This window comes from Mesoplodon densirostris, chromosome X, assembly GCF_025265405.1.
Source record: "Mesoplodon densirostris isolate mMesDen1 chromosome X, mMesDen1 primary haplotype, whole genome shotgun sequence".
Classification (NCBI taxonomy): domain Eukaryota; kingdom Metazoa; phylum Chordata; class Mammalia; order Artiodactyla; family Ziphiidae; genus Mesoplodon; species Mesoplodon densirostris.
Window position 1 is genome coordinate 105,078,265 of NC_082681.1, and position 25,927 is coordinate 105,104,191.

Sequence of the window (25,927 nt, forward strand, 5' to 3'; positions counted from 1 at the left end):
GACGAGTTCCATGGCTGGGCCAGACTGCTGGCTGGGGACCCCATCTGCCTAGAGCTGCCCACGTGCTCCCTGGCCAGATGAGATGACTGGCTCCACACCACAGGTGGAAGGAACTGCTGGCTGTGCTCTCTGATTGGGCACCACTGCCGTCAGGTACACAGTCCATCACAATCTCCATGCTGGAAGCCGGAAGCCCCGCCCCCGCCCCCTTTAGTTCAAGCTGATACCAAGTGCTTGAGCTTTCCCTTTTCTCCCAGTGTTCCTCGTGAAGGATGGATGTGGACCTCATGAGAAGCTTCCCAGAATGTTGTGGAACCCGGATGCTCACGCTGGGGTCTCCTTTCGCCACTGGAGAAACCTCTTGGTGCGGCTGCGTGCTGGCCTGCAGGAAGGGCTATGTGGTCAAAATGAAGCTGCCTTGTGGTCCACAGGGGGGTGTTTCAGCCTCACTTCTGGCTCCTGGGATTTTTTTTTCCCCCACAGAGGCCTTCTTGTCTGTGGAGAGTTGCTAGTTTGTATTTCCTTGAGGAACACTAAAGCCGGGAACCTCTGATTCCACCATCTCGCTGATTTCACACCCCTCTTCCCCAATCAGACCTTCTTTCTAGCATGTGGGGAAAGTAACTTAACTACTAAAAATCACTCAGCGGACTTCCCTGGTCGTCCAGTGGTTAAGACTCTGCGCTTCCACTGCAGGGGGTGCGGGTTCGATCACTGGTCAGGGAACTGAGATCTCACACGTGCCATGTGGTGTGGCAAAAAAAAAAAAAAGACAATAAAATTTTTAAAAACCCCTCAAATCTACTATACACTGCATATTTGCATTCTTTCCTTCATATCCTTAAATAAAAACATATTCAGCTTTCTGAGCTATCATATTTTTCATAATACAGTACAGAATACCAGTACCAGTAATTAATGGATCTCTATTCGATAGTCTAAAGGTCTATACTCTTGAAGTAATTTTAAATAATATCTATTACTTTACTACTCTACACTAAACTAATTTAAAATTAAAGGATTAAAATTAAGATCTACTACTCTTTGCACCATTATTATTATTACGCCCCAAGTAGAGAAAGCTCTGCAATAGAAATAAATAGACATGATCTAATGTCCCTGACCTTAGGAGGTTTACAATTTCCTTAGAATGAAAAGACAGATACACTTGAAATTAAATAGCAGCTCAGGGCTATAATATTACAAATGTCTAAAGGCTATATAAATTTATATTTTTTATAACCTACGTTTTGAAGATTAATTCCTCTTTCTCATACTAATCTTTGGGATTTATTAATTCCAAAAGCTATTCATATTTTGGAACTGCATTACCTGCTAACCTTTTCACCAGAAATAACATAAAACAGATTTCAGTGACTAGCTAAAAAAGAAAAAGAACAAAATAAGAGGGAAGGAGAAAAGCATAATATTAGCCTTCCAGGATTTTAACAGAAGAGTCTAAAATTTTAAAATTAAGGGGAGCTTTTTTTTTATGTTGGGTGTAGGAGTTTATTAATTAATTTATTTATTTTTGCTGTGTTGGGTCTTCGTTTCTGTGCGAGGGCTTTCTCTAATTGTGGCAAGCAGGGGCCACTCTTCATCGCGGTGCACGGGCCTCTCACGATCGCGGCCTCTCCTGTTGCGGAGCACAGGCTCCAGACGCGCAGGCTCAGTAGTTGTGGCTCACGGGTCCAGTTGCTCCGCAGCCTGTGGGATCCTCCCAGACCAGGGCTCGAACCCGTGTCCCCTGCATTAGCAGGCAGATTCTCAACCACTGCGCCACCAGGGAAGCCCCAAGGTGAGCTTTTATATAGTGAGTAGACTACTTTCTCAGGGTCAGTCTAGTTTCTAAAATAATAGCTACTGTGTATTCACTGCAATCAATGAGCTGTGTAATACTAGCATCATCATAAATGCATCGTCTAATTTAACCTTCATGACATCTCATATCGTTAGTACCATTTTTCTGATGAGTAGATCACTATAGGCAAGTTCACATAGCTTGGAAGGCATGGAGTCAGGCTTCCAACGGACGACTAGCTGGCACAAAACCCCACACCTTTCACCTCCTCCTAAGAAGGGAGTAAAGAATGCATATTGCACTCCTTTCTGCACCTATGTACCTTAAGCGATGCAGCAGTATACTGAGAATATAGATCATGAATAATCTAAATTCCCAAGACTGCAGTGCTCGTTACATAGAACTTACTGAGAGATTACATCTAAATATCTTAGCTTACTTTTTAGTAGCTAGCAAAAAACTTCCTGAATCACATCCTATTACAGATATGAAAAATGCAGAATAATCAATAACTTTAGCTTTCTACTAGTGCTGACTTGATCCACAGCATCTAGTACAACATGTATAGTTTTTTTTAAATTAAAACTTCACAGAATGCACACACATACAAGCAGCTACGATGCATGTTCCCATTAATGTCTACATTACCTAGCTAATATATATCCATACCACAATCCACATGACGGTCCAAATTTTAGCAAAATTAACATTAGCAATCAAAGCCTAATATACACATACAGATGTATGCGTCCCATACACGCATACACATACTGCGGTTTTCTAACATGCTATTGAACCTATCACAAAACGGGAATTGAGATGTTATTTTGTAAAAAGAGTTCTAATATTATATTATTACCTGTTTTCTCTTCTTCATTTGACCCAACAGCACTCTTTTCCAAGAAGTGTCCCATAAAAGACATTTACTATAATGAACTGCTTTAATTCAAAATGTAATCTAACCAAACATGCTTAATAGCCTGGCTAGGAAAATCAATACCATGGTTTATAGAACAGTGTCTCTGGAAAGACAGGAAGTGGACTCTTGGTTCTGCATAAAATCTTGTTAATCCTAGTTCCATTTCCCCCTCCTACATTTGTAACAACTGAATAAACCGATTATGTTTTTTCACCTTGTAGCTGCAGCCTCTGTAGACAAATGGATTAGCTTACATTGATGTGATCAATATATTTATCAATCAATAATGACCCAGGAATTGATCTTCATAATTGGAGGAATTCTGCACCTTAATTCATTTATACGCTACTGTCTTTTTTCAAAACTTAGGGATTGTTGATGTGGAAAATTAAAAGAGAATTAAGGGGGAAGGGCCACATAAGGAAAATTGCTGTTCTCTACAGCATAACTGAGGAATATACATGATTAAGGCAAAACGTGATGATTTGGGGGGAATAAAAGCATGGATAATTGATAGAGAACTCATGAAATAGGGAAGCAGTTGTAAATAGATTATTGTGGACACGGAACTGACATTTCCAGTTATCGATACTGTTGTTTTGTCCTTGACAGTTAAGATCTGAGGAATGCTAAGCAGTAGCTTTCAATAGCTGCATGTATAAGAAAACAATATTCCTGCCACCAGAAGCTGCTCTAGTACAGCTTTCCCCTTCTACTCCAGGCCACGGACTCTACCACACAGACACTCAAAGGCAAGAGTCTTATCCCTTAAAATCCTGTCAGTAGTTCTCTTCACCTCAATTCCCAATTCCAACGGCCTCTTCCCTTTTTAATGGGCTGCCTTTGGCCTCACCTTCCTTCCCAAATCCAGCAGTTACTCCACAACAGATCTGCATTGCCCGTCCTGTAAAGGAATGCGAGGTTTTGTCTTGGCGTTCAGTCTCTCTTCCAAGAGATATATACACACACGGATATATTTCCATGTATATGTGTATACACATATATACATATATACACACATGTATGTGTATATCTCATGTATATGGTATATATATACTCATATGTTTATATGAGAGATATGAGATATATATACACATACATTTACAAATTGTTAGCTTTACAGTTATAAAAGCATACTTTAAACCTACAGAGCTTTACACCTAGTTTTATGTTTGTGCACATTAAAGAATTGGTCATGATTGGGTGACTGATTTTTTTCCTTCTAAAGGAAACATAGTTTAAATACATATTCAACATCCACTCCCACTCACTGTTTTAACTGGGACAAGTAATGAAACTAAAACTTTCAAAGGCTACTCAGTCTTTAATTCATGTTTTTGAGCCCCTACTGTGTGAAATCTAGGCTCAAACAAGTTAAACAGTCTTTGTTCTAATCCTCACGGTCCAGCCAGACTTTCCAAACTACCTAGAAAGGAATCCAGTTCAGAGTGGCACTCTCTGCTACTTATAAGATGGGTGCTCGAGCATGTTACATACTCTGTAATTCACAATTTCTTTATCTGAAAAATATGGGTAATAATAATAAAAATTAACTCAGAAAGTAACTGTAATAATAAGATAATGTAGAGTGAACAGCACAGGGACAGATAATATTCATTTTAGATGGATATATCACTTTAACTACCCCTCATTAAATGATTTGTTTATATCTATGCATGCACATCAAATATATACATTTGGAGAGGATGATAAGCCACCAACTGCTGCTGTATGGTCCACTTTCTTATGAATGTATCATTGAGCCAACTGCATTATTAATTTTTAAACAAGGGATTAACATGAAACACTGAAGAGCACTTATCTCCAAAACAATGCAAATACGAAGAGTTCATAGAACCAGGTTTTGTGATAGTACCTATAAAAAATACCTGGCATAAAAAGGTACTCAATAAAAATATACTGAATGAATGAATAAGAGGTAATCACCGACACCTAGTAGGAACTTACTAATATCACTTCTGTAACTGTTAGTTCGTGTACGTTTTTAAATGATGAAAGGAATTGAAAGTCAAAACAAAGACTTTTCACAGATTATGACACTAGAATTTTTATTTGCTGACTCTGCATTTAATATGAATAATACTGTGATGGTTAATTTCACGTGTCAATTTGACTGGGCCACGGAGGGTCCTGATATTTGGTCAAACATTATTCTGCGTGTATCCGTAAAGCTGTTTTGGGATGAGATTAACATTTGATTTGGACAAGGATGATCACTTCCACCACTTTCATGCAACAAAGTACTGGGAGTCCTAGCCAGAACAATCAGTCAAAAAAAAAAAAAAAAAAAAAAAAACGATAAAAGGCAACCAAATCAGATTCCACCCTAAAACGGTTAGAACAAATAAACAAATTTAAAGTTGCAGGGTACAAAATCAATAAACAAAAATCAGTTGCATATCTATACACTAACAACAAACGATCAGAAAGAGAAATTAAGAAAACAATCCCATTTATAATTGCAACAAAAATAATAACTACATAGGAATAAATTTAGCCAAGGAGGTGAATGTTCTGTACATTGAAAACTATAAAACACTGATGAAAGAAATTGCAGGAGACACAAACAAATGGACAGACAGTCTGTGCCCATGGATTGGAAAAGTTAATATTATTAAAATATTCATAATATCCAAAACACTCTACAGATTCAATGAAATCCCTATCAAAATTCCAATGGCATCTTTCCCAGATAGAGAAAAACAATCCTAAAATTTGTATGGAGCCACAAAAGAACCCAACGAGCCAAAGACATCTTGAGAAAGAAGAACAAAGCTGGAGATACCACACTTCCTGATTTCAAAGTATATTACAAAGCTACACTAATCAACACAATATGGTATTGGCATAAAAACAGACAAATAGATCCATGGAACAGAAAATAGAAAGACCAGGAAAAATCCCACACATATATGGTCCATTCATTTATGACAAAACAGGCAAACATATACAATAGGGAAAGGATAGTCACATCAATAAATGGTATTGGGAAACCTGGACAGCCACATGCAAAAGAATGCAACTGGATCCTTACCTTAAAAACATACACAAAAATCAACTCAAACTGGATTAAAAACTTGAACATAAGACCTGAAACCATAAACTCAGTAGAAGAAAACATAGGAGGTAAGCTTGCTGACATCACTCTTGGTGATCATTTTTCAGATTTGACACCAAAAGCAGAGTCAACAAAATACACAATAAACAAGTGGAACTACATCAAACTAAAAGGCTTCTACACAGCAAAGGAAACCATCAACAAAATGAAAAGGTAACCTACAGAATGGGATAAAATATTTGCAAATCATATATTAGATAAGGAGTTAATACCTAACATACATAAAGAAATCATACAGGGCTTCCCTGGTGGCGCAATGGTTGAGAGTTTGCCTGCCGATGCAGGGGACACGGGTTCGTGCCCCGGTCCGGGAAGATCTCACATGCCACGGAGCGGCTGGGCCCGTGAGCCATGGCCGCTGAGCCTGCGCGTCCGGAGCCTGTGCTCCGCAATGGGAGAGGCCACCACAGTGAGAGGCCCGCGTACCGGAAAATAAAAAAAAAAAAGAAACCATAGAACTCAATAGCAAAACCCAAACAGCAATCTGATTTTAAAATGGGTAGAGGTAGTGAATAGACATTTTTTCAAAGAAGCCATCCAAATGGCCGACAGATACATGTAAAGATGTTCAACATCACTAATTATCAAGGAAATGCAAATCAAAACCACAAGGAGACATCTCCTCACACCTGTTGGAATGTCTATCACCAAAAAGACAAGAAATAATAAGTAATGGTGAGGATGTGGAGAAAAGGGAACCCTTGTGCACTGTTGGTTGCAATGTAATTTCGTTCAGCCACTATGAAAAACAGTATGGAGGTTCCTCAAAAACTTACAAATAAAACTACCATATATACATAGAAATACTACTGGGAACTACTAAGTACAATATGAACGACTACTGACATAAACAGAAATAACAAATTGGAATCTAGCATTCCACTCCTGTGTATATATCCAAAGCAAATGAAATCACTATGTCGAAAAGATATCTGAACCTTCATGTTCATTGCAGATTATTTACAACAGCCAAGACATGGAAACAACCCAAATGTCCATCGTTGGATGAATGGATAAAGAAAATGCTGTACATATATATGATGGAATATTATTCAGTCATAAAAAAGAAGGAAATCCTGCCACTGCAACAACATGGATGCACCTTGAGGCCAAAATGCTCAGTGAAATAAGTTAGAGGAAAACACATACTGTACGCTATCACTTATAAATGGTACCCCCCCAAAAAATCCCAGAGACAGAGAAGAGATTGGTGGTTGCCAGAGGTGGGGATGGGCAGTGGGGGAAATGGGTGAAGGTGGTCAAAAGGTAAAAATGTCCAGTTATAAGTTCCAGGAATGTAACCTACGACAATGGTGACTATATAGTTAACAGTACTGTATCACATAGTTGAAAGTTGCTAAGAGAGCAGATCTTAAAAATTCTCATCACAAGAGAAAAAATTTTATAACTATGTGAGGTAATTAATGTTACCAATATTTATTGTGGTAATCATTTTGTAATATATACAAATATCAAATTATATACCTTGGACTAATACAATGTGATATGCTAATTATAACTCAATAAAACTTGAAAAAGAATCTTGTCTTAAAATACTTAAGAAGTTCCCTGGTGGCGCAGTGGTTGAGAGTCCGCCTGCCGATGCAGGGGACACGGGTTCGTGCCCCGGTCCAGGAAGATCCCACATGCCCCGGAGCGGCTGGGCCCATGAGCCATGGCCACTGAGCCTGCGCATCCAGAGCCTGTGCTCTGCAAGGGGAGATGCCACCACAGTGAGAGGCCCGAGTACCGCAAGGGGGGAAAAAAACAACTTGAATTGGTAGACTAGGTAAAGCAGATTGCCCTCCTTAGTGTGGATAAGCCTCGTTCATCAGCTGAAGGCCTCAAAAGAACAAAAAGGCTGACCCTCCTTTGAGTAACAGGGAACGCCTCCTATCTGACTGCCTTCGATCTGGGACATCAAGTTTTTTTCTTGCCTTCAGACTTAAACTGACACATCAGCTCCTCTTGGTTCTCTTTTTATTCAGGCTCTCCTGAGTCTCCAGCTTGCTGACTGCAGATCTTGGGTCTTGTCAGCCTCCATAATTGCGTGAGCCAATTCTTATAATCAATCAATCAATCAATCCTATTGGTTCTGTTTCTCTGCAGAACCCTGACTAGTACAAATACTGACCACAAACATTTCATTTTATGGTCCTATAATCACATTTAAAAAAAATACAATCTAGTAGCTCTGAAGGTTTCTCACTAAGTGTTTCTACTTAGTTTACATTCTTCGTTAAAGAAACACTGGATGAAAGGCCTTTGTTTATACATATGCATATTTCCTTTTTGGAAATGTGAGATCGCAGTCCATGACTGTTTGTTGATTTTCCCTTAGAAAAGTTAGTTTTTAAGTTTTAGGCTTCTCTTAGCTATATCATATATTTTACTGTTACCTACTTACCTAGGAAGTAATGATGAGGTATAAAATATCTCGGAAACACCATCCAGTATCACCCTAGTACAAATATGACCGTTGAAGAGTATTATTATTTTAAAAATCTGTGGAGTAAAGCTGTAGGGATAATAAATATTCAATAAATCTTTGTTGAATGAATGAATGAAAGATCATTTGAGATCAATGGTATTTCCTACCACTGTGGCTCATTCCATACAACATAATTGAGGGGTTAAAAACATGCTTGCTGCGTGGCAGTGAAAGAGCAAATGAGGTTGGAGAGGATGAATACATCCACATGGTTCAGAGCTTTCTCTAAGACTGCATCGAAGCCTTTTGTTTCCTGACAGAAAAAAGAGAAGACTGCACTTACCCCAGAGGAAGGAATTGGTAAATCACGGGAAAGGGGCTGTGATTCTAGGACTGTGCTGAACGTTTACGAGAGACAACAAAGGGAGCGAAGACCAAGTTCAAAACGAGTGAAAGCTGGAGAGGTGGAAAGATTCACTGAGACTCTGGAGCTGGTGCTCTGCTGTCAGACAAGTGTGAACGTGACCAGAAACAGAAAGAGAAAAGTGGAGATCACTGGAGTTAATAAGGTCCAGGAACCCAGTGAAGAGGCTATCAGAAGTGTCTTTAGTGTGGGTGTTGAAGTCACTGAGGAGAGCTAACTTCAACTAGAGCTCTGTGATAGTAAATATAACCAATGATACCACATAAGAACTGTTTGATGAAAGAATCACATTAGGGCACTCTTCCAATAAGAAATCACGCAAGTGATTAACTCAAAACGGTGGCACTTACATTCCTGAGTAACATTTAAAAAGATTAGGCCAGAAGCTCAGTGCAGTCTCCCTGCCTCACTTGTTGCAGGTGGGGGCTGGGTGCTGAAGCTCAGGCTTCAGAGGTCAGACCCAGAGAGAGGACTGGGGTTGGCTGTGCGGAGACAGCCTGAAGAGGCCGGACTGTGGCAACTGAGGGTGCACTCCGAAGAAGCCAGGGCCTGCCACAGAGGCAAGGTGCCATTATTCGGGGACACACGAGAAGAGGGGTGGGACCACTATAAGAGCTTCTTTCCCTGTGAGCACCCCCAGGCAACGAGACACCAACTACAGGAGCTACCAGGGCAGGTGCGACTCACCGACGCCATTGTGGGCTCCAGAAGTGGGCACAGGATACCGCTACAAGACCCACAAGCAGGTGCCAAGCACTGCTCCTGCTGTCCCGGGAGAGCGCAGAGAGCAGCTGCCCCTAGAAGACCCACAGGCAGGCGCCAAGCCCCACGCCTGATGTCCCGGGAGTGCATGGACTGCAGCCGACTCTAGGAGACCTGTGAGCAGGTGCCAAGCCCTGCCCCCACCACCCTGGGAGCCCGCAAGGGCTGCTGCACCTGCACACCGCATATCAAGGGGATAATTGCCAGTACACGCTGAGGAAAGAGGCAGCAAGCATGCAAACCAAAAGCAGCCCCTCGATTCTGGAAAAGACGGCAGAGCAGAAGGACTTGAGCTCACCTCCTCTCATGTAAACACCGAAACCACAGCTAACTGCTGAACAACCACTGACAAAAAGGACTGGAACCTATCAACAAAGATAGCTTACCTTCAAAGACAAAGAAGAAGCCACAACAAGACAGTAGGAGGGGCACTTTTGTGACATAATCAAATCCCATACCCACCAGGTGTGGGTGACCCACACACGGGAAAATAATTATATCACAGATGTTCTCCCACAAGAGTGAGAGTCCTGAGCCCCACGTCAGGCTCCTCAGTCTGAGGGTCTGGCATCGGGAGGAGCAACTCACAGAGCATTTGCCTTTGAAGGCCAGCTGAGCTTGAGTGCAGGACTGGGGGAAACAGTGATGCCACTCCAGAAGGGTGCACACAAGGTTTCATATGCGCTAGGACCAAGCACAAAGCAGTGACTCCATAAGAGCCTGGGCTGGACATACCTTGAGTCTTGGAGGATCACCTAGGGAGGTGGGGGTCAGCTGTGGCTCACTTGGTGGGGGGGCAAGGACACAGGTGGCAACGGACCCAGAGGATATTGATTGGCGTGAACTCTCACAGAGGTCACCATTTTGGCATCAAGACCTGGCCCTACCCAACAGCCTACAGGCTACAGTGCTGGAACGCCTCAGGCCAAACAACCAGCAGCACAGGAACACAACCCTGCCCATCAGCAGACAGGCTGCCTAAAGCTGTCCTGAGCTCACGGCCACCTCAAAACACACCCCTTGACACGGCCCTGCACACCAGAGGGAAAAGCTCCACCTACCAATGGGGAGGCACCAGTCCCCCCCAGCCAGGACGCCTGCACAAGCCTCGGGACCAACCTCACCCACCAGGGGGCAGACATCAGATGCAAGAGGAGCTATGATCCTGCAGCCAGCAGAAAGGAGACCACAAATACAGAAAGTCAGAGCAAGTGAGACAGCAGAGAAATATGTTGAAGATGAAGGAACGAGATAAAACCCACAATAACAACTAAATGAAGTGGAGATAGGCAACCTATCTGAAAAAGAATTTAGAGTAATGACAGCAAAGACGATGCAAGGTCTCGGAGAAAGAATGGAGGCACAGATCGAGAAGATACAAGAGATGTTTAACAAAGAACTAGAAGATTTAAAGAACAAACCAACAGAGACGAAGAGCACAATAACTACAAAGAAAACCACATTAGAAGAAATCGGTAGCAGAATAATTGAGGCAGAAGAACGAATAAGTGAGCTTGAAGACAGAATGGTGGAAAGCACTGCCATAGAACAGAATAAAGAAAAAGAATGAAAAGAAATGAGGACACTCTCAGAGACCTCGGGGACAACACTAAACACACCACCAACATTTCCATTACAGGGGTCCCAGAAGGAGGATAGAGAGACAAAGGGGCTGAGAAAATATTTGAAGAGAATATAGCCCAAAACTTTCCTAACATGAGAAAGGAAACACTCACTCAAGCCCAGGAAGCGCAGGGAGTCCCATGCAAGATAAGCACACGGAGGAGCATGCTGAGAGACGTTAATCAAACTGACAAAAAGTAAATACAAAGAAAAAACATTAAAAGCAACAAGAGAAGAGCAACAAATAACATACAAGGGGATCCCCATAAAGTTATCTGCTGATTTTTCAGCAGAAACCCTGCAGGCCAGAAACGAGTGGCACAATACATTTAAAGTGATAAAAGGGGAAAACCTGCAGCCAAGAATACTCTACCCAGCAAGGCTCTCGTTCATATTCGACAGAGAAATCAAAAGCTTTACAGACAAGCAAATGCTAAGAGAATTCAGCACCACAAAACCAGCTTGACAAGAAATCCTAAAGGAACTTCTCTAGGAGGAGAAGAAAAGGCCACAACTAGAATCAAGAAAACTACGAATGGGAAAGCTCACCGGTAAAGGTAAACATAAAGTAAAGGTAGGAAATCATCCACACACAAGCATGATATCAAAACCAGCAATCGTGAGAACGGGAGAGTACAAATGCAGGATATTGGAAATGCATTTGAAATTCAAAGACCGGCAACATAAAACAACCTATTTGTATATAGACTGCTATGTCAAAACCTCATGGTAACCACAAACTGAAAATCTGCAATAGATACACACACAAAAAAGAATAAGGAACCCAAACACAACAGTAAAGTTAGTCATGGTTCAAAAGGATACATGCACCCCAAAGTTCACTGTGGCACTATTTACAATAGCCAAGACATGGAAACAACCTAAATGTACATCAGCAGATGAATGGATAAGGAAGATGTGGTACATACATCTACGATGGAATACTACTCAGCCATTAAAAAGAATGAAATAGGGGCTTCCCTGGTGGCGCAGTGGTTGAGAATCTGCCTGCTAATGCAGGGGACGCGGGTTCGAGCCCTGGTCTGGGAGGATCCCACATGCCGCGGAGCAACTAGGCCCGTGAGCCACAACTACTGAGCCTGCGCGTCTGGAGCCTTGCTCCACAACAAGAGAGGCCACGATAGTGAGAGGCCCGCGCTCCACGATGAAGAGTGGCCCCCGCTTGCCACAACTAGAGAAAGCCCTGGCACAGAAACGAAGACCCAACACAGCAAAAATAAATAAATAAGTTAGTAAACTCCTACCCCCAACATCTTCAAAAAACAAACAAAAAAAGAACAAAATAATGCCACTTGCAGCAACATGGGTGAACCTGGGGATTATCATACTTCATACTTACTTCCATAGTGAAGTAAGTCAGACAGAGAAAGACAAATATCATATGATATCGCTTATATGCGGAATCTAAAGAAAAGATACAAATGAACTTATGCATAAAGCAGAAATAGACTCACAGACCTAGAACACAAGCCTGTTGTTACCAAAGGGGAAAGGTGGGGCTCAGGGATAAACTGGGAGTTTGACGGTCACATACATGCACACTACTATATTTTAAAAAGATAAGCAACAAGGACCTACTGTATAGCACAGGGAACTCTACTCAGTATTCTGCAATAACCTAAATGGGAAAAGAATTTGAAAAAGAATACGTGTCTGTACATGTATAACTGAATCACTTTGCTGTACACCTGAAATTAACACAACATTGTAAATCAACTATACTCCAATAAAATTTTTAAAAATAAAAAATTAATGCCAATATTTCCCAAAAAATATGAATGCCAATATTTTTCCAAAAAAAAATCAGAGAGGAGGAGGAAACACTCTCAAGCTCATTTTACGAGGCCAACATCACCCTTGTACCAAAGCCAGAAAAGGACACCACCAATAAAGAAAATTACAGGCCAATATACCTGATAAATATAGATTCAAAATTCTCAATAAAATACTATCAAACTCAACTCAGCAGCACATTACAAAGACCATTCACCATGATCAAGTGGGATTTATCTTGAGAGGTAGGCATGTTGCAACACATCCACATTAATCAGTGTGATACCTCACATTAATAGAATGAAAAATAAAAATCATATGATCAACTCAATAGATGCAGAAATAGCATTTGATGAAATTCAACATCTGTTCATGATTAAAAAACAAAAAACTCTTAACACAGTAGGTACTGAAAGAATTTACCTCAACTTAATAACAATATATAACACGGTCATAATGTTGACAAGCTAACAGCTAATAATAAGAATAAAGGTTGAAAGGTTGAAAGCTTTCCTCTAAGATTAGAAATAAGACAAGGGTGTCCACTCTCACCGCTTTTATTCAACATAGTACTGGATGGTTTCGCCAGGGCAATCAGGCAAGGAAAACAAATAAAATGCATCCAAATTTTAAAGGAAAAAGTAAAACTGTCTCTATTTGCAGATGACATGATTTTATATCTAAAAAAATTCCTAAAGACTCCACCAAAAAACTTACCATCTAATCAATCAATTCCATAAAGTTGTAGGATTCAAATTTAACATGCAAAACTCAGTAGCGTCTCTATACACTAACAAAGAATTATCTGAAAATGAAGCAAAGAAAATGATCCCACTTACAAGAGCATCAAAAACAATAAAATACTTAGGAAAAAATACAGCCGGAGCAGGCAAAAGATCTCTACACTGAAAACTATGAGACATTCATGAACAAAATCAAAGATGACATAAATAAATGGAAAGAGACTCCTTGTTCATAGATCGGAAGAATTAATATTGTTAAACTTTCCATAATACCCAAGGCCATCCATAGATTTAATGCAATCCATACCAAGAGTCCAATGGCAGTTTTTACAGAAATAGAAGCAACAATCCTAACATTCAGATGGACCCAAAAAGGACCCTGAATAGTCAAAGCAATCCTGAAAAAGAACAAACCAGGAGGCATCACACTTCCTGAATTCAAGCTATGTTGTAAAGCTACTGTCATCAATACACTACGGTGCTGGCATAAAAAGAGACACCTCGACCACTGAAACAGAATCAAGAACCCAGAAATAAACCCAAATACATATGGTCAAGTAATATTTGACAAGGGAGGCAACAATACTCAGTGGAGAAAAGACAGTCTCGTCAATAAACGTGGCTGGGAAAAGTGGATCTTCACGTGTAAAAGAATGAAATTACACCCCTATCTTACACCACTCACAAAAATTAACTGGAAATAGATTAAAGGCTTTAATGTAAACCCAGAAACCATAAAACTACTACAAGTAAACGTAGGAAAAAAGCTCCTTAACATGGGTATTGGCAATGAATTTTTTGTACATGACACTTAAAGCGCAAGCAAACAAAATTTAAAAAATAAATAAATAAGTGGGATTACATCAAACTGAAAAGCTGCTGAGCAATAGAAACAACCAACAAAATGAAAAGACAACCTATGGAATGGGAAAGAATACTGGCAAACCAAACATCTGATATGGGGTTAATATCCAAAATATGTAAAGAACCCATACAACTCAATAGCATACAAACAATCCAACTAAAAAATGGGCAAGGGACTGGAATAGACGTTTTGACAAAGAAGATACATGAATGACCAACAGGTACGTGAAAACATGTTCAACAGCATTAGGGCAATGCAAATCAAAACCACATGCGCTATCACCTCCCACCTGTTAGAATGGCTAGCATCAAAAAGACAAGAGATAAGGAATGCCACCAGGCATGTGGAGTAAAGGGAACCCTTATGCACTGATGGTGAAATTACGAATTGCTACAGCCACTATGGAAAACAGTATGGAGAGTCCTCAAAAAAATTAACAACCACATGATCCAGCAATTCCACTTCTGGGAATACATCAGAAGGAAGTGAAAACACTATGTTGAAGAGATATCTGTCCCTACCCCACACCCCATGTTCAGAGCAGCATTATTTGCAATAGCCAAGACATGGAAACAACCTAAATGTTATCCTTTCATCTGTAGATGGACAAAGACATGGGATACATATATACAACGCAATATTCTTCAGCCATAAAGAAGGAGGAAATCCTGCCATTTGTGACAACATGAATAGACCTTGAGGGCCTTGTGCTAAGTGAAATCAGTCACAGAAAGACAAATACTGTATAATCTTACCTATATATGGAATCAAAACAAAATAACTCACAGAAAAAGAGATTAGATTTCTGGTTACCAGAGGTGGGGCATGTGGGGAGAGGAAATTGGATGAAGACGGTCACAAAGTGAAAACTTCCAGCTTTGAGATAAATAAGTACTGGGGATGTAATATACAACATGATGAATATAATTAACACTGCTGTATAGTATACATGAAAGTTGTTAAGAGTAAATCCTAAGTGTTCTCATCACGAGGAAAAACATTTTTTTTTCCTTGTATCTATATGACATGATTCATGCTAACTCATACTGGTACTCACTCCATGATCCATGTAAGTCAAACAATTATGCTGTACATCACAACCTTATCAGCGCTACACGTCAATTATTTCTCAGTAAAACTGGAAGAAAAACCATAGAGCAGACTTATGCATGTGAAGGACACTCTTGCTCCCTCAGCCATTTTTGTAACCAATCCTTGCCCTGGAGGATGTACAATAAGATAGGGCATCTTTATGTAAATATAGTGTAAGCACCAGACAGTTGGGTTTTCTTTTGTTTTGTTTTTGTAATGCAAGTGCCTGACCTTAAGCTTCGGATTGCCTAGGCACCCACTTCAAAGACAGCTATCTTGAATAAACACACTGCCAGCTACAGGACTAGAGGAAGAGCCAGGCGGCCCCGCCCCAGAAGCTTCGTTTTGGAGATCTCTGGTCCACTTAGGGAACTGACCATCTGACCACTTGTTTTTCCCTTCTGGCATTTTCATTCCCGCTCATGTTTTAAATTCACCGATAAAGACTGAACCTGGGAAAACCCAGGCATCCCATGCTAGACCCCAATAAAGGACCCCAGGCCTGCACACGTACTCTCGTTTTACCCATGGCCTCGCTGTGTGGCTCCACGCGTGCCATGTGTCCTCCAGGGCCTGTGAGTTATAAACCATGATTTTTTTTCAAAGTTCCCTGATGGTTGTCACTGAAGTGTGTCTTGCAATCATAATACGAACCGCAAGGAGGTGGTGGTGGGGCGGGTCCAATCACAATACTGGCTCCCAAAGGGGAAATGTCTGTGAGGGCTGCCTCAAGCAGTATGGCCCAGGTGAGGGCCCCAGGCATTTCTGGACAATAGCGTCACTACTGAGAGGCTGAGCCCACCCCCAAGACTTGTGTTGTTTACCTTCCTCCTGTAGCGGTTCTTTCTCACCCCTCCTTGGGTCAAACGGAGCATCTGAGAAGCAGTCAGTAATCACAGGACCACAGCTAGACTAGAAGGCTCCACAACGGAGTCACAGTCTCTGGCCTCATGGAACAGAGGAATCATTAGAACTCCTTCGGGATTAAGAAGTACAACTGAGGTATTGGATTTTTGAACAACACGTGCTCAATCATAAAATAACGATCAGGAAAGCACTGAGGACCAGTGATGATCCCCACTGCTCTTTGCGCTCGTTTCTATAAGAAATGGGTCTGAGTCCACTGCTGGCCACTAAATGCAGAACATGGGTGGTTTTCTGACCTCTCAGCCCTACCCCTCCCCGCCCCCGGATTAAAAAATCAGGTGTGAAGAATTCGGGTCCACATTGGAGAAGTGTGGTTTAGTTACGCCAAACAGGTACACAGAACCAGTGAGCAATTTTGGCGGATTTACGTGCATCACACTGTGGAAAGAGGGAGATGGGTGGTGATCTTCATAAGACCTCACAAAGTACACTCTGGTGGAAAAAAGCATACACACGTGTCAATGGTTATGTGGAGAATCGACCAAGGGACAGGAGTTTGGGAGAGAGGTGCTCAATAATTCTCTAGAAAACTGATTGTAGTCTATGTGGAAAGGCAACCCAGGTCTCTGTTCTAACCCTAGGATGAAATATTGATGACCCCCATTGAAAGAGGATGAGAGATCACAAACTGAAGAGGAAATGTCACCTATCCATGAGACCAGCAGTATGTAAATCACGAACAACCCAGCTGGAGGGGTTGGCCAGGAGGCACAGGACAGGAGTGATGCCCAGCTTCAACGCCCTCGTCCCGGCCGTGCTCAGGGGCTTGGCAGCCTGCTGAGGAAAAGTTTTGTTCCATCTCAAACTGTGGTCCTTCATACATTTTTAAAAATTTACTTAAGCTTCTTTCCTAGTAGAAGCTGAGCAAGAAGAGACTGTCCTGTATGGCTGGGTACGGGAAAGCTGGCCTCGCTGAAGGTCAGGACTGTGCCGAGAAGGGGGGCAGGGGGGTAACTGAGCTGCTACAGAATCAGAACAGCTGTCTGTCTGCAGCTCTTTGTTCTCTCATTATGTAAACCTGGGAGAGGCCTCAAGAAACCACATGACACAGTGTCCTGTGTATACCACATTTCATTGACTGAGGTCACTAGGGGTGTAGCTAAGAGTCAGATCTGACTTTACTCCAGTTTCTACATCGTCTTGCACAAGAAGTTTATATCACAGACTTCAGTTTCCTCCTGTGGGAGATGATAAAAACAATCCTCCCTCACGGAAAGGCGAGGATTAGTGAGAAGGCAGGGAATCACCGGGTCTGGTGAGGACTCATCAAATCTTTCACTGGGACTGGCGCCCTGGTCCCATTGGTTAACTGGTGCTCACTGCGGCCAGGCTCCCGAACCCTGGCCTTCATGGAGAGCACTGCCAGGCAACCCTGCCCCAGGGACTCCAGAGGCCGCGTTTGGGAGCTGAAGCCATTTTCCACCCCCACAGATGTCTCAAACTGGTTGTTCCAGGCCTTTCTGAGCCCACTGTTGTTGCTCCTTTCTCTCTCTCTCCTCTTTTCCAAAGGCGAGAAACTGCTCAGCAAATGAGGTGCTAAGCGCCCGGCGTGCTGTGTGGTGGAGGAGACACACACAGGTCTGGGACTCCCTCCAGTCTACAGCCCTCACACTCCAACACGGACGGCTAACTGGGACAATCCCTGGACCATCTCCCTAGCTCCGCTGCCAGCTCTGGACCAGTATCCTCCTCTTCGGGGAAGCTGCCCCACACAAACACATCCTCCAGTTATGTGGTTCCGGGGGCGCCCCCGTTCCTACGTGACCCACATCTCCCTCACCACAGCTGACTGGTTCAGGGGTCAGCCAGTCCCAGTCCCACCCCTTATGCCTCCTGTTGTCGGCTTAAGGCCGGGCACCTGAGGACCAGCCTGGGTTTGTTCCCCAGCACTGAGGGAAATGGAAAAACTTACTCCTTGTGCTTCATGGGTCTTTGAGGGATTTTTCATTCCACTCTCTATGAGGGAAAAAGGGAGCAGGACTGATATATATTATTGGTGAATTTAGCAAAAGAAATAAGAGCATGATGATTCGGCTCTATCTAGACTGTTTAACTTTGGGATCTGCATTTGCACCAAGAGGAAATGCTATAAGCTTACAACGGCTTATAACCTGTAGTCATCCAGAACTTCCTTTGGGGAACTAGTCAGGGTAGGCTAACTTCTGTCACAAATATCCCAAGTCTTGCTGGCCTAAGACAGTACATTCTTATTTTTTGTTCTGACCAAGATCCAGTGCACAGTGGTGGTGCAGGCGATGGGGTGATAGTCTCCTTATGTCATTCTAAGGCTCAGGAAGGGAACCCATACGAGAGCAGGTTTCAGATAACCACAGACCCGCTCAGCAGAAGAGGAAGAAACAAAACAGAACGACACAATCTATTACAGAAGAGATACACGAAAGTCTTCTAATGTCAGAAAATGCCAAGCTTATTGGCACTTGGGATGCTCCCTATCTTACCTACAAGCTCCACACCATGTACCCCGAATAGAAAAGACTCCCTAACTGACACACTGAGCCCCTCCATTCAGAGGAGAAGACTCTTATGAAATGGGCGTCCCAACTGTAGATCAGATCCATGCTAGTTACCTTGGCTGATCACATGACTCCTTTACTCCCAGATACGAATGGACAAATGTTTGCCAGATATTTGAGGAAAGTCAAAGAGAAGATCATGATGAACAAACAGGACTATTTCTGGAGGAAAAAAACAACTATAACACAGGAAACGGAAGAGAATAGTACCAAAAATTACAAATTCATATTCTCAGAATTTTAAGGAAGACAATGGGTTTATAAAATGAGAACACGGTGCTATAAGAGGGTGCAATTAGAGAACAAGAGAAAGTCCTTGGAAACTGAAATATTTTTGCAAAGTTAAAAACTTAATAGATACCAGGTGCGCAGGTCAAAGTCACCCTGCCTCACGCAGGCTGTGAGGGAACGTGGGTGCAGCGTCCGTGCCCCGCCCACCCCACGCAACCACTTCCGGTAACAGAACCGCAAGCCCACCGCCTACCTCCCCTAACGGACCCCATTTCCGGTCTGTCCCAGAGCGGCCGCCCTCTTCGACCACATGGGAACGCTCCGAGGCAGCGACCGCAGGCCCCGCGGCTTCGCCTTCACCTTGGCCTTCACGCCCGCCACGATTCCCGTCCCGTCCACCGTGAAGCAAGCGCCGTCCTCGCAGGTGCGCCAGAACTACCACCCCGACTGCGAGGCCGCCGTCAACTGCCATTTCACCCTGGAGCTCCACGCCTCCTTTGTGTGCCTGTCCGTGGCCTTTTACCTTGACCGCGACGAGGTGTCCTTGAAGAACTTCACCCGGTTCTTCCTGCGCCGCTCCCACGAGCACAGCGGGCGGGCCCAGGGCCTGATGCGCCTGCAGAACCAGCGCGGGGGCCGCCTCAACTTCCAAGACATCAGGAAGCCAGTCAGTGACAACTGGAAGAGCGGCCTCAAGGCCATGAAGTACGCCTTGTCCCTGGAGAACCGCGTGAACCAGAGCCTGCTCCACCTGCACCAGCTGGCCACCGACAAGAGCGACCCCCACCTGCGCCACTTCCTGGCAACTCACTACCTCAGCCAGCAGGTGGCGTTCATCAGAGAGCTGGAGGGTCATGTCACCACCCTGAGCATGATGGAGGCCCCGGATGTCGACCTGGCAGAGTCTCTCTTTGACAAGCTCACCCTGGGCGACAGCGACAAGAACTGAGCCTGGACTGGGCCTCCCCAGAGCCATGGGGTGACCAGAGCCCTGGTCACCATGCGTGCCATGCTGACGGCAATACTGCCCTTACAGAAGAAGTTCGCTTAAGTTTTTGGGGTGTTTTTTGTTTGTTTGTTTTTTGCAACAAGTGCAGGACTCTCTTTTCCTGGACTTTACGTTATCACTTAAGTTTTTTTCTTCCACTTTTTCCGTTTCTTCCAATAAAGTTATTTGGTTCCTAAAGAAATAACGGTCTCTCCTTGGTTCCTGTGTGCAAATTGCTCACTTTGTAAAACAGGTATCCAGGAGGCTCTCCACCCACCCATGCCCCACCCACATGCAGCTCAGGATCTCCACAGAGGGAGGGAGAAGGCATTCCATGGGGCCCTGAGTGCAAAATCCATCTTCCCCTTATAAACAATGTGGGTATATGGGGGGTGGTGAGGTGAGGCCCTGCTGAATGCGGGTGCCTGCGAATAGCAGGAGTATAAAAACACGGTATAAAATTCACAGTAGCGTTGCTCCTGGAGGAATGGGATGGGACAGGGATTAAAATAAAGGGTCTTTTAACTTTACCTGAAAACTCTGAGTTCACTACAATATGTAAATGTTAGTGTTTGTTGATTCTGGGAAGCAAGATGGAGACCCCAGAAGCCAGCTTGGCAGGGTCCCTCTTTCACAAGCTCACCCTGAGCAACAGTGATAATGGTAACTGAGCCTCAGGCTGGCCTGCACACAAACATAGGGGTGACTCCCTAGTCACCATGCTGGACAGGCAGACTGCCCTTACAACACGTGCAAATGTAGGTGTTTTTACTGTACTCTTTCTTCCATTAAGGTAACATGGTACCCCAAACCCCAAATTACCTCAATAGAAGGACTGAAAAATATAAGGTCCAGGCTGAAGGTCCATTTGTGATATTGAATATCAAGTAGAATAAAGCTCTCTGAAGGTGAAGCCAAGTTACTCTGACTCTGGCTGCTTTGAAGAATGTAGAGGATGAGGACAGTTGAAGCTGAAAGACCAGTTAAGAGATCACTGTAGCAGCCCAGAGAGACAATGGGGGCTTGCACTGCGGTGCTGGTACAGGAAATGAAGAGATGCAGACATATTTCAGATGAACTGGATGAGTCTACAGGATCTGCTTTATGGACCAGAGGTGAGGAACGGGAAATGACGAAAATAATCTAGCCTCAAGTTTGGATTTGAACACCCTGGCTGATGGTCGTGCTATTTATTAATCTGGGGGTGTCTGCAGGGGGACTCGAGGGGCTGGGAAGGCGTGTCATGTAGAATCTGAGATGCCTATTAGATACCCAAGAGGAACTGTCATGCAGGTAGCCAGAAAAACGAATCTGGAGCTCAGGGGGATGTCAGGTTTGGAAAAATACATGTGGGACATATTAGCCTATACAATATACATAGATGGGTTGAGGTCATGGAGTAGGTGAGCTCACCAGAAAGGAAGTAGAGAGATCATGGCACAGGCAGCCCCAAACCCAGAGCAGCCAACACTCAGAGGATGGGATGAGACGCTGGAACACCTAGAGAGCTGCTGGTCCCACTCAGACCACTGCCTCATTCCAGACCGTGGCCACCTGTGTCTGCTCAGAGTTCCTCTCAAAATCAGCCTGTTCTTACTCTCAGTGTGGTCTCTGCTTTCTCCCTTCTCGATGTGGAGAGGCGTGAGCCTATTACCTTGTCTTCTTGACTATAGGCAGAAAGACAATTATTTCCCAGTAAAAGGATTTCCCAAGGAAACGACAGACCTGCTTTTCTATGTTTGGTTTGGTGTTGTCTTTTCTGTTCCCCTTTGGAAACTCTTCCCCTCTCTCAGTCCATTCTCTATTTGAGCTGATGAAATCTGTTCCCATGTAAACCCTAAGGTTGTCTAGGTCCGAGAAAAAATACTCAAAACATATTGTTTCTTCTGTGTCGTGTATAGTTTACAAAGGTCAGAGTTAGAAATTTTCAGACTTCGTACCCTATGTTCAAAGACACATGAGTAGCTTGAGTCATTTTAGAGTTACTAGATTGCTTTTAACATTTACTGAAATATGAACAAGTTTAGCTAAGGAGTCATTTTTTTCTACATTTCCCTATAACTGTGCTTCAATACTGTCTTAAAAAGGAGGATTATGGTCCTTTGAGTTTAGTTTCCAGAAAATGGTGTTGAATGGTATTTCCCCCTTTACTCTTTTTAGTCAAATTTGTTTTTTTTTTCACTCTTTCTCTGTCTGCTTTGAAGTCCCTGCTCTCTCTCTGATACAGTCTATCTCTCTCTCTATCTCTATGTGTGTGTGTGTGTGTATATATATATATATATATATATATATATATATATATATATACTGTTCTCTTGATATCAGGAAGCACAGGCTGAGCAGCTGTTTGTGAGTGTTTACAACTATAAATTGACTGAAGATCCTTCTTACTCTCCTGTTTTGGAGAAGCAGTTCGCTGTCTTGGATCCTTCACCACAGGTTGACTGGATTCAAATCCCAGTTGAGCCACTTCCTAAATTGGGGGAACTTGGGCATGTTATTTCACTTCTCTGCACCTCAGTTTCCTCATATGTAAAACACGGATAATAAAAGTGTCAACCCCATTGGAGACAATACTTGCAAATGATGCGACAGACAAGGGCTTAATATTCAAAATATACAAACAGCTCATACAAGTCAATAACAACAACAACAACAAAAACAACCCTATCAGAAAATGGGCAGAAGACATTTCTCCAAAGACGACATACAGATGGCCAAGAAGCACAGGAAAAGATGGTCAACATCACTAATTCTTAGAGAAATGCAAATCAAAAGTACAATGAGGTATCACCTCCCACCAGTTAGAATGGGCATCATCAGAAAATCTACAAACAACAAATGCTGGAGAGAGTTTGGAGAAAAGGGAACACTCCTACACTGTTGGTGGGAATGTAAATTGATGCAGCCCCTGTGGAGAACAGTCTGTAGGTTTCTTAAAAATCGAAAAATAGAGCTACAGCATGATCCAGCAACCCCACTCCTGGGCATATATCTGTATAAAACTATAATTCGTAAAGATACATGCACCCCAGTGTTCACAGCGGCACTATTTACAACAGCCAAGACATGGAAGCAACCTAAGTGGCCATCGACAGATGAGTGGATAAAGAAGATGTGGTATATGTATACAATGGACTATTACTCAGCCATAAAAAAGAATGAAAGAATGCCATTTGCAGCAACACGGATGGGCCTAGCGATTATCATACTAAGTGAAGTTAAGTCAGACAGAGAAAGACAAATGTCATATGATATCACTTATACGTGGAACCTAAAATATGATACAAATGAACTTATTTACAAAACAAAAACAGACTCACAGACATAGAAAACAAACTTATGGTTACCAAAGGGGAAGGGGGGAGGCGGTATAAATTAGGAGTTTGGGATTCGCAGATACAAGCTACTCTACACAAAACAGATAAACAACAACGACCTCCTGTACAGCACAGGGAACTATATTCCATATCTTGTAATAAACAATAAGAAAAAAGAATATGAAAAAGAATACATATGCATAACTGAATCACTCTGCTGTACACCAGAAACATATTGTCAATCAACTAAATTTTTTAAAAACCATCAAACCCGTTGGGTTGCTGAGATTAAATGAGTTAATGTTTTCTAAATACTTACAACAGTGCCTGGCACATATAGGACATATATTATTTGTAAGCCCCCATTTATCATCATTACCATCATTATCACTCACTTACTGCTAAGTGCATTTGTGGTGTTTATGACTTGTTGATGAAAGGATTTCACCTTTATACTTTGCCACTAGGGGTCTCTCTTGCCTTTCGACCAACTGTGTCACTCTGCATATCAAGAAGGAGAAATCCTTCCCAGCTGCTTGGCTGCCAGTTGCTGCCAGGCTTCAGGAGGGTAGGTGGCTGTTTTCAGTGCCCCAAGCTCAGGCCCAAGCCTGGAGGTGAGTTTTGCCGTGACAGCCCTCTGCGGTAATTCCCCATTTGTCTCAACCAGCCTCCCCTTTAAATCGGCCCCTAGAACAACTGTTCTGCTTATTCTTCCCCGACCCAGGTGGCCTGAGCCTCCCTCCTCTTTCCATCCTGAACTACAGTCCACTCCTCAGAGGTGGCAAAGACTGAAAGGATGAAAAGCTAATCCTGATCCCACCCATCTTCTGGAGGTTTGGACCTGAAAAGGAGAGGAATGGGTGGATTGGAAGGGGAGAATGGCCAACAGGGCTACTGATAACATAATAACGAAAATTTAGGTCACCACGCACTGGATTGAGCACACAGGTTCTCAAGCTTTGCCGCACCTTAGAGCCACCTGGGAGTTTGTAGAGCTCTCGATGCCCAGGCCACCTCCAGGACCAATTACATCAGTCTCAGGGGCAGGACCAAGACATCCCAGGTATTGAAAGCCAGTGCAAGCACCTTGCTACTCAAAATGTGGTCCCTGGACCCGCAGGTCACTGTCATCTGACACTTTGTTAGAAATGCAAAATCCCAAGCTCTACCTCAGACCTACTGAATCAGAACCTGCATTTTAACAGGACCCCAGGTGATGAATAATAGGCACATTGAATTTTGCGTAGCATTCTTCAGCATCCTATTTGTTAAACGTGGTGGCTGCACCTTGGAATCGCCTGGGACGCTGGAAAATAACACTGATGCCTCGATTTAACCAACTCACTCAGCCATACCCTCATGTGAGTACCGGACCAAGCACAATAAAAACATACCAAGCACAATAAAAACCCGAACAACAATGATTGAACCAACCATTATCGATCACACACACATATTTACATACTAGCTTTTGCGCAATGCGCTGTTTTGTCACAAACTGGTGTTTTTAGAGTACAGGTTGGCAAACTACAGTCTGCAAGCCAAATCTGGTCCCCAAGGGTTTTGATAAACAAAGTTTTACTGCAACACTGCCGCACCCAATCAATTACCTATTGTCTGTGGCTGCATACGCACTAGCACTACAACTGCAGAGTCAGTCATTGCAACAAAGACCCTGGGGCCGGCAAAGCCTAAAACGTTTCAGGAAATCTTTGCCAAGCCATGTTTTACAGTAATTTGCCACAAGCCCCGAAGTCATCTCAAGCCATCAAATATTTTAAACTTTTCACCTGTCTTTACGCAGCTCTTTGTCTTTTCCCGTTTCCTTCCATTTTCTTGTCACTTTCAGTGAATATTCTAGAATGGCTTGGATGTTTATAAGATTTTATACACATCCCTAACCCTCACACGCCCCAGAATTGTAGTTGTCACCTTCCAGACTGACATCTTTGCGTATTTCACAAAGTCAACCTGTCAACTTTCTTTGTGTCTACAGCTTCCTGGGCTCCACATGTGGCTTTGTTAATTAAGGGCCAGCAGTCATCTCTCTCCTGGGAGCATCAGAGTGGGACTAGCCATTTTGATTCTCCATAATCACATAGTCATCACACAAGCTGTTTAAAGTGTACTCATGTTTAAGTTACTGCAATCTATTCCAATCATTTTTCTTACTGTGAGTCATTTCAGTTTCATTAATATGCAAAGCGACTGCCTTGCCTGAGGAGGAATAGACTCCTTCCCTTTAATCTGTATTTTAACGTTTATTTTTTGGTAACATTACTTTTGGTTTACAACACGTTATATCTGATATTCACTAGGCCACATGCAACAAGG

At 42.9% G+C, this 25,927-nt stretch overlaps 1 protein-coding gene across 1 annotated transcript; it reads left to right on the forward strand.

Moving 5' to 3' along the window:
- Positions 1-19,595: 19,595 nt before the first annotated feature.
- LOC132482137 (ferritin heavy chain-like) lies at positions 19,596-20,234 on the forward strand. Its single transcript, XM_060087213.1, has one exon. The coding sequence runs from the start codon at positions 19,596-19,598 to the stop codon at positions 20,232-20,234; it is 639 nt and encodes a 212-aa protein (XP_059943196.1).
- The last annotated feature ends 5,693 nt before the right edge of the window (positions 20,235-25,927 follow it).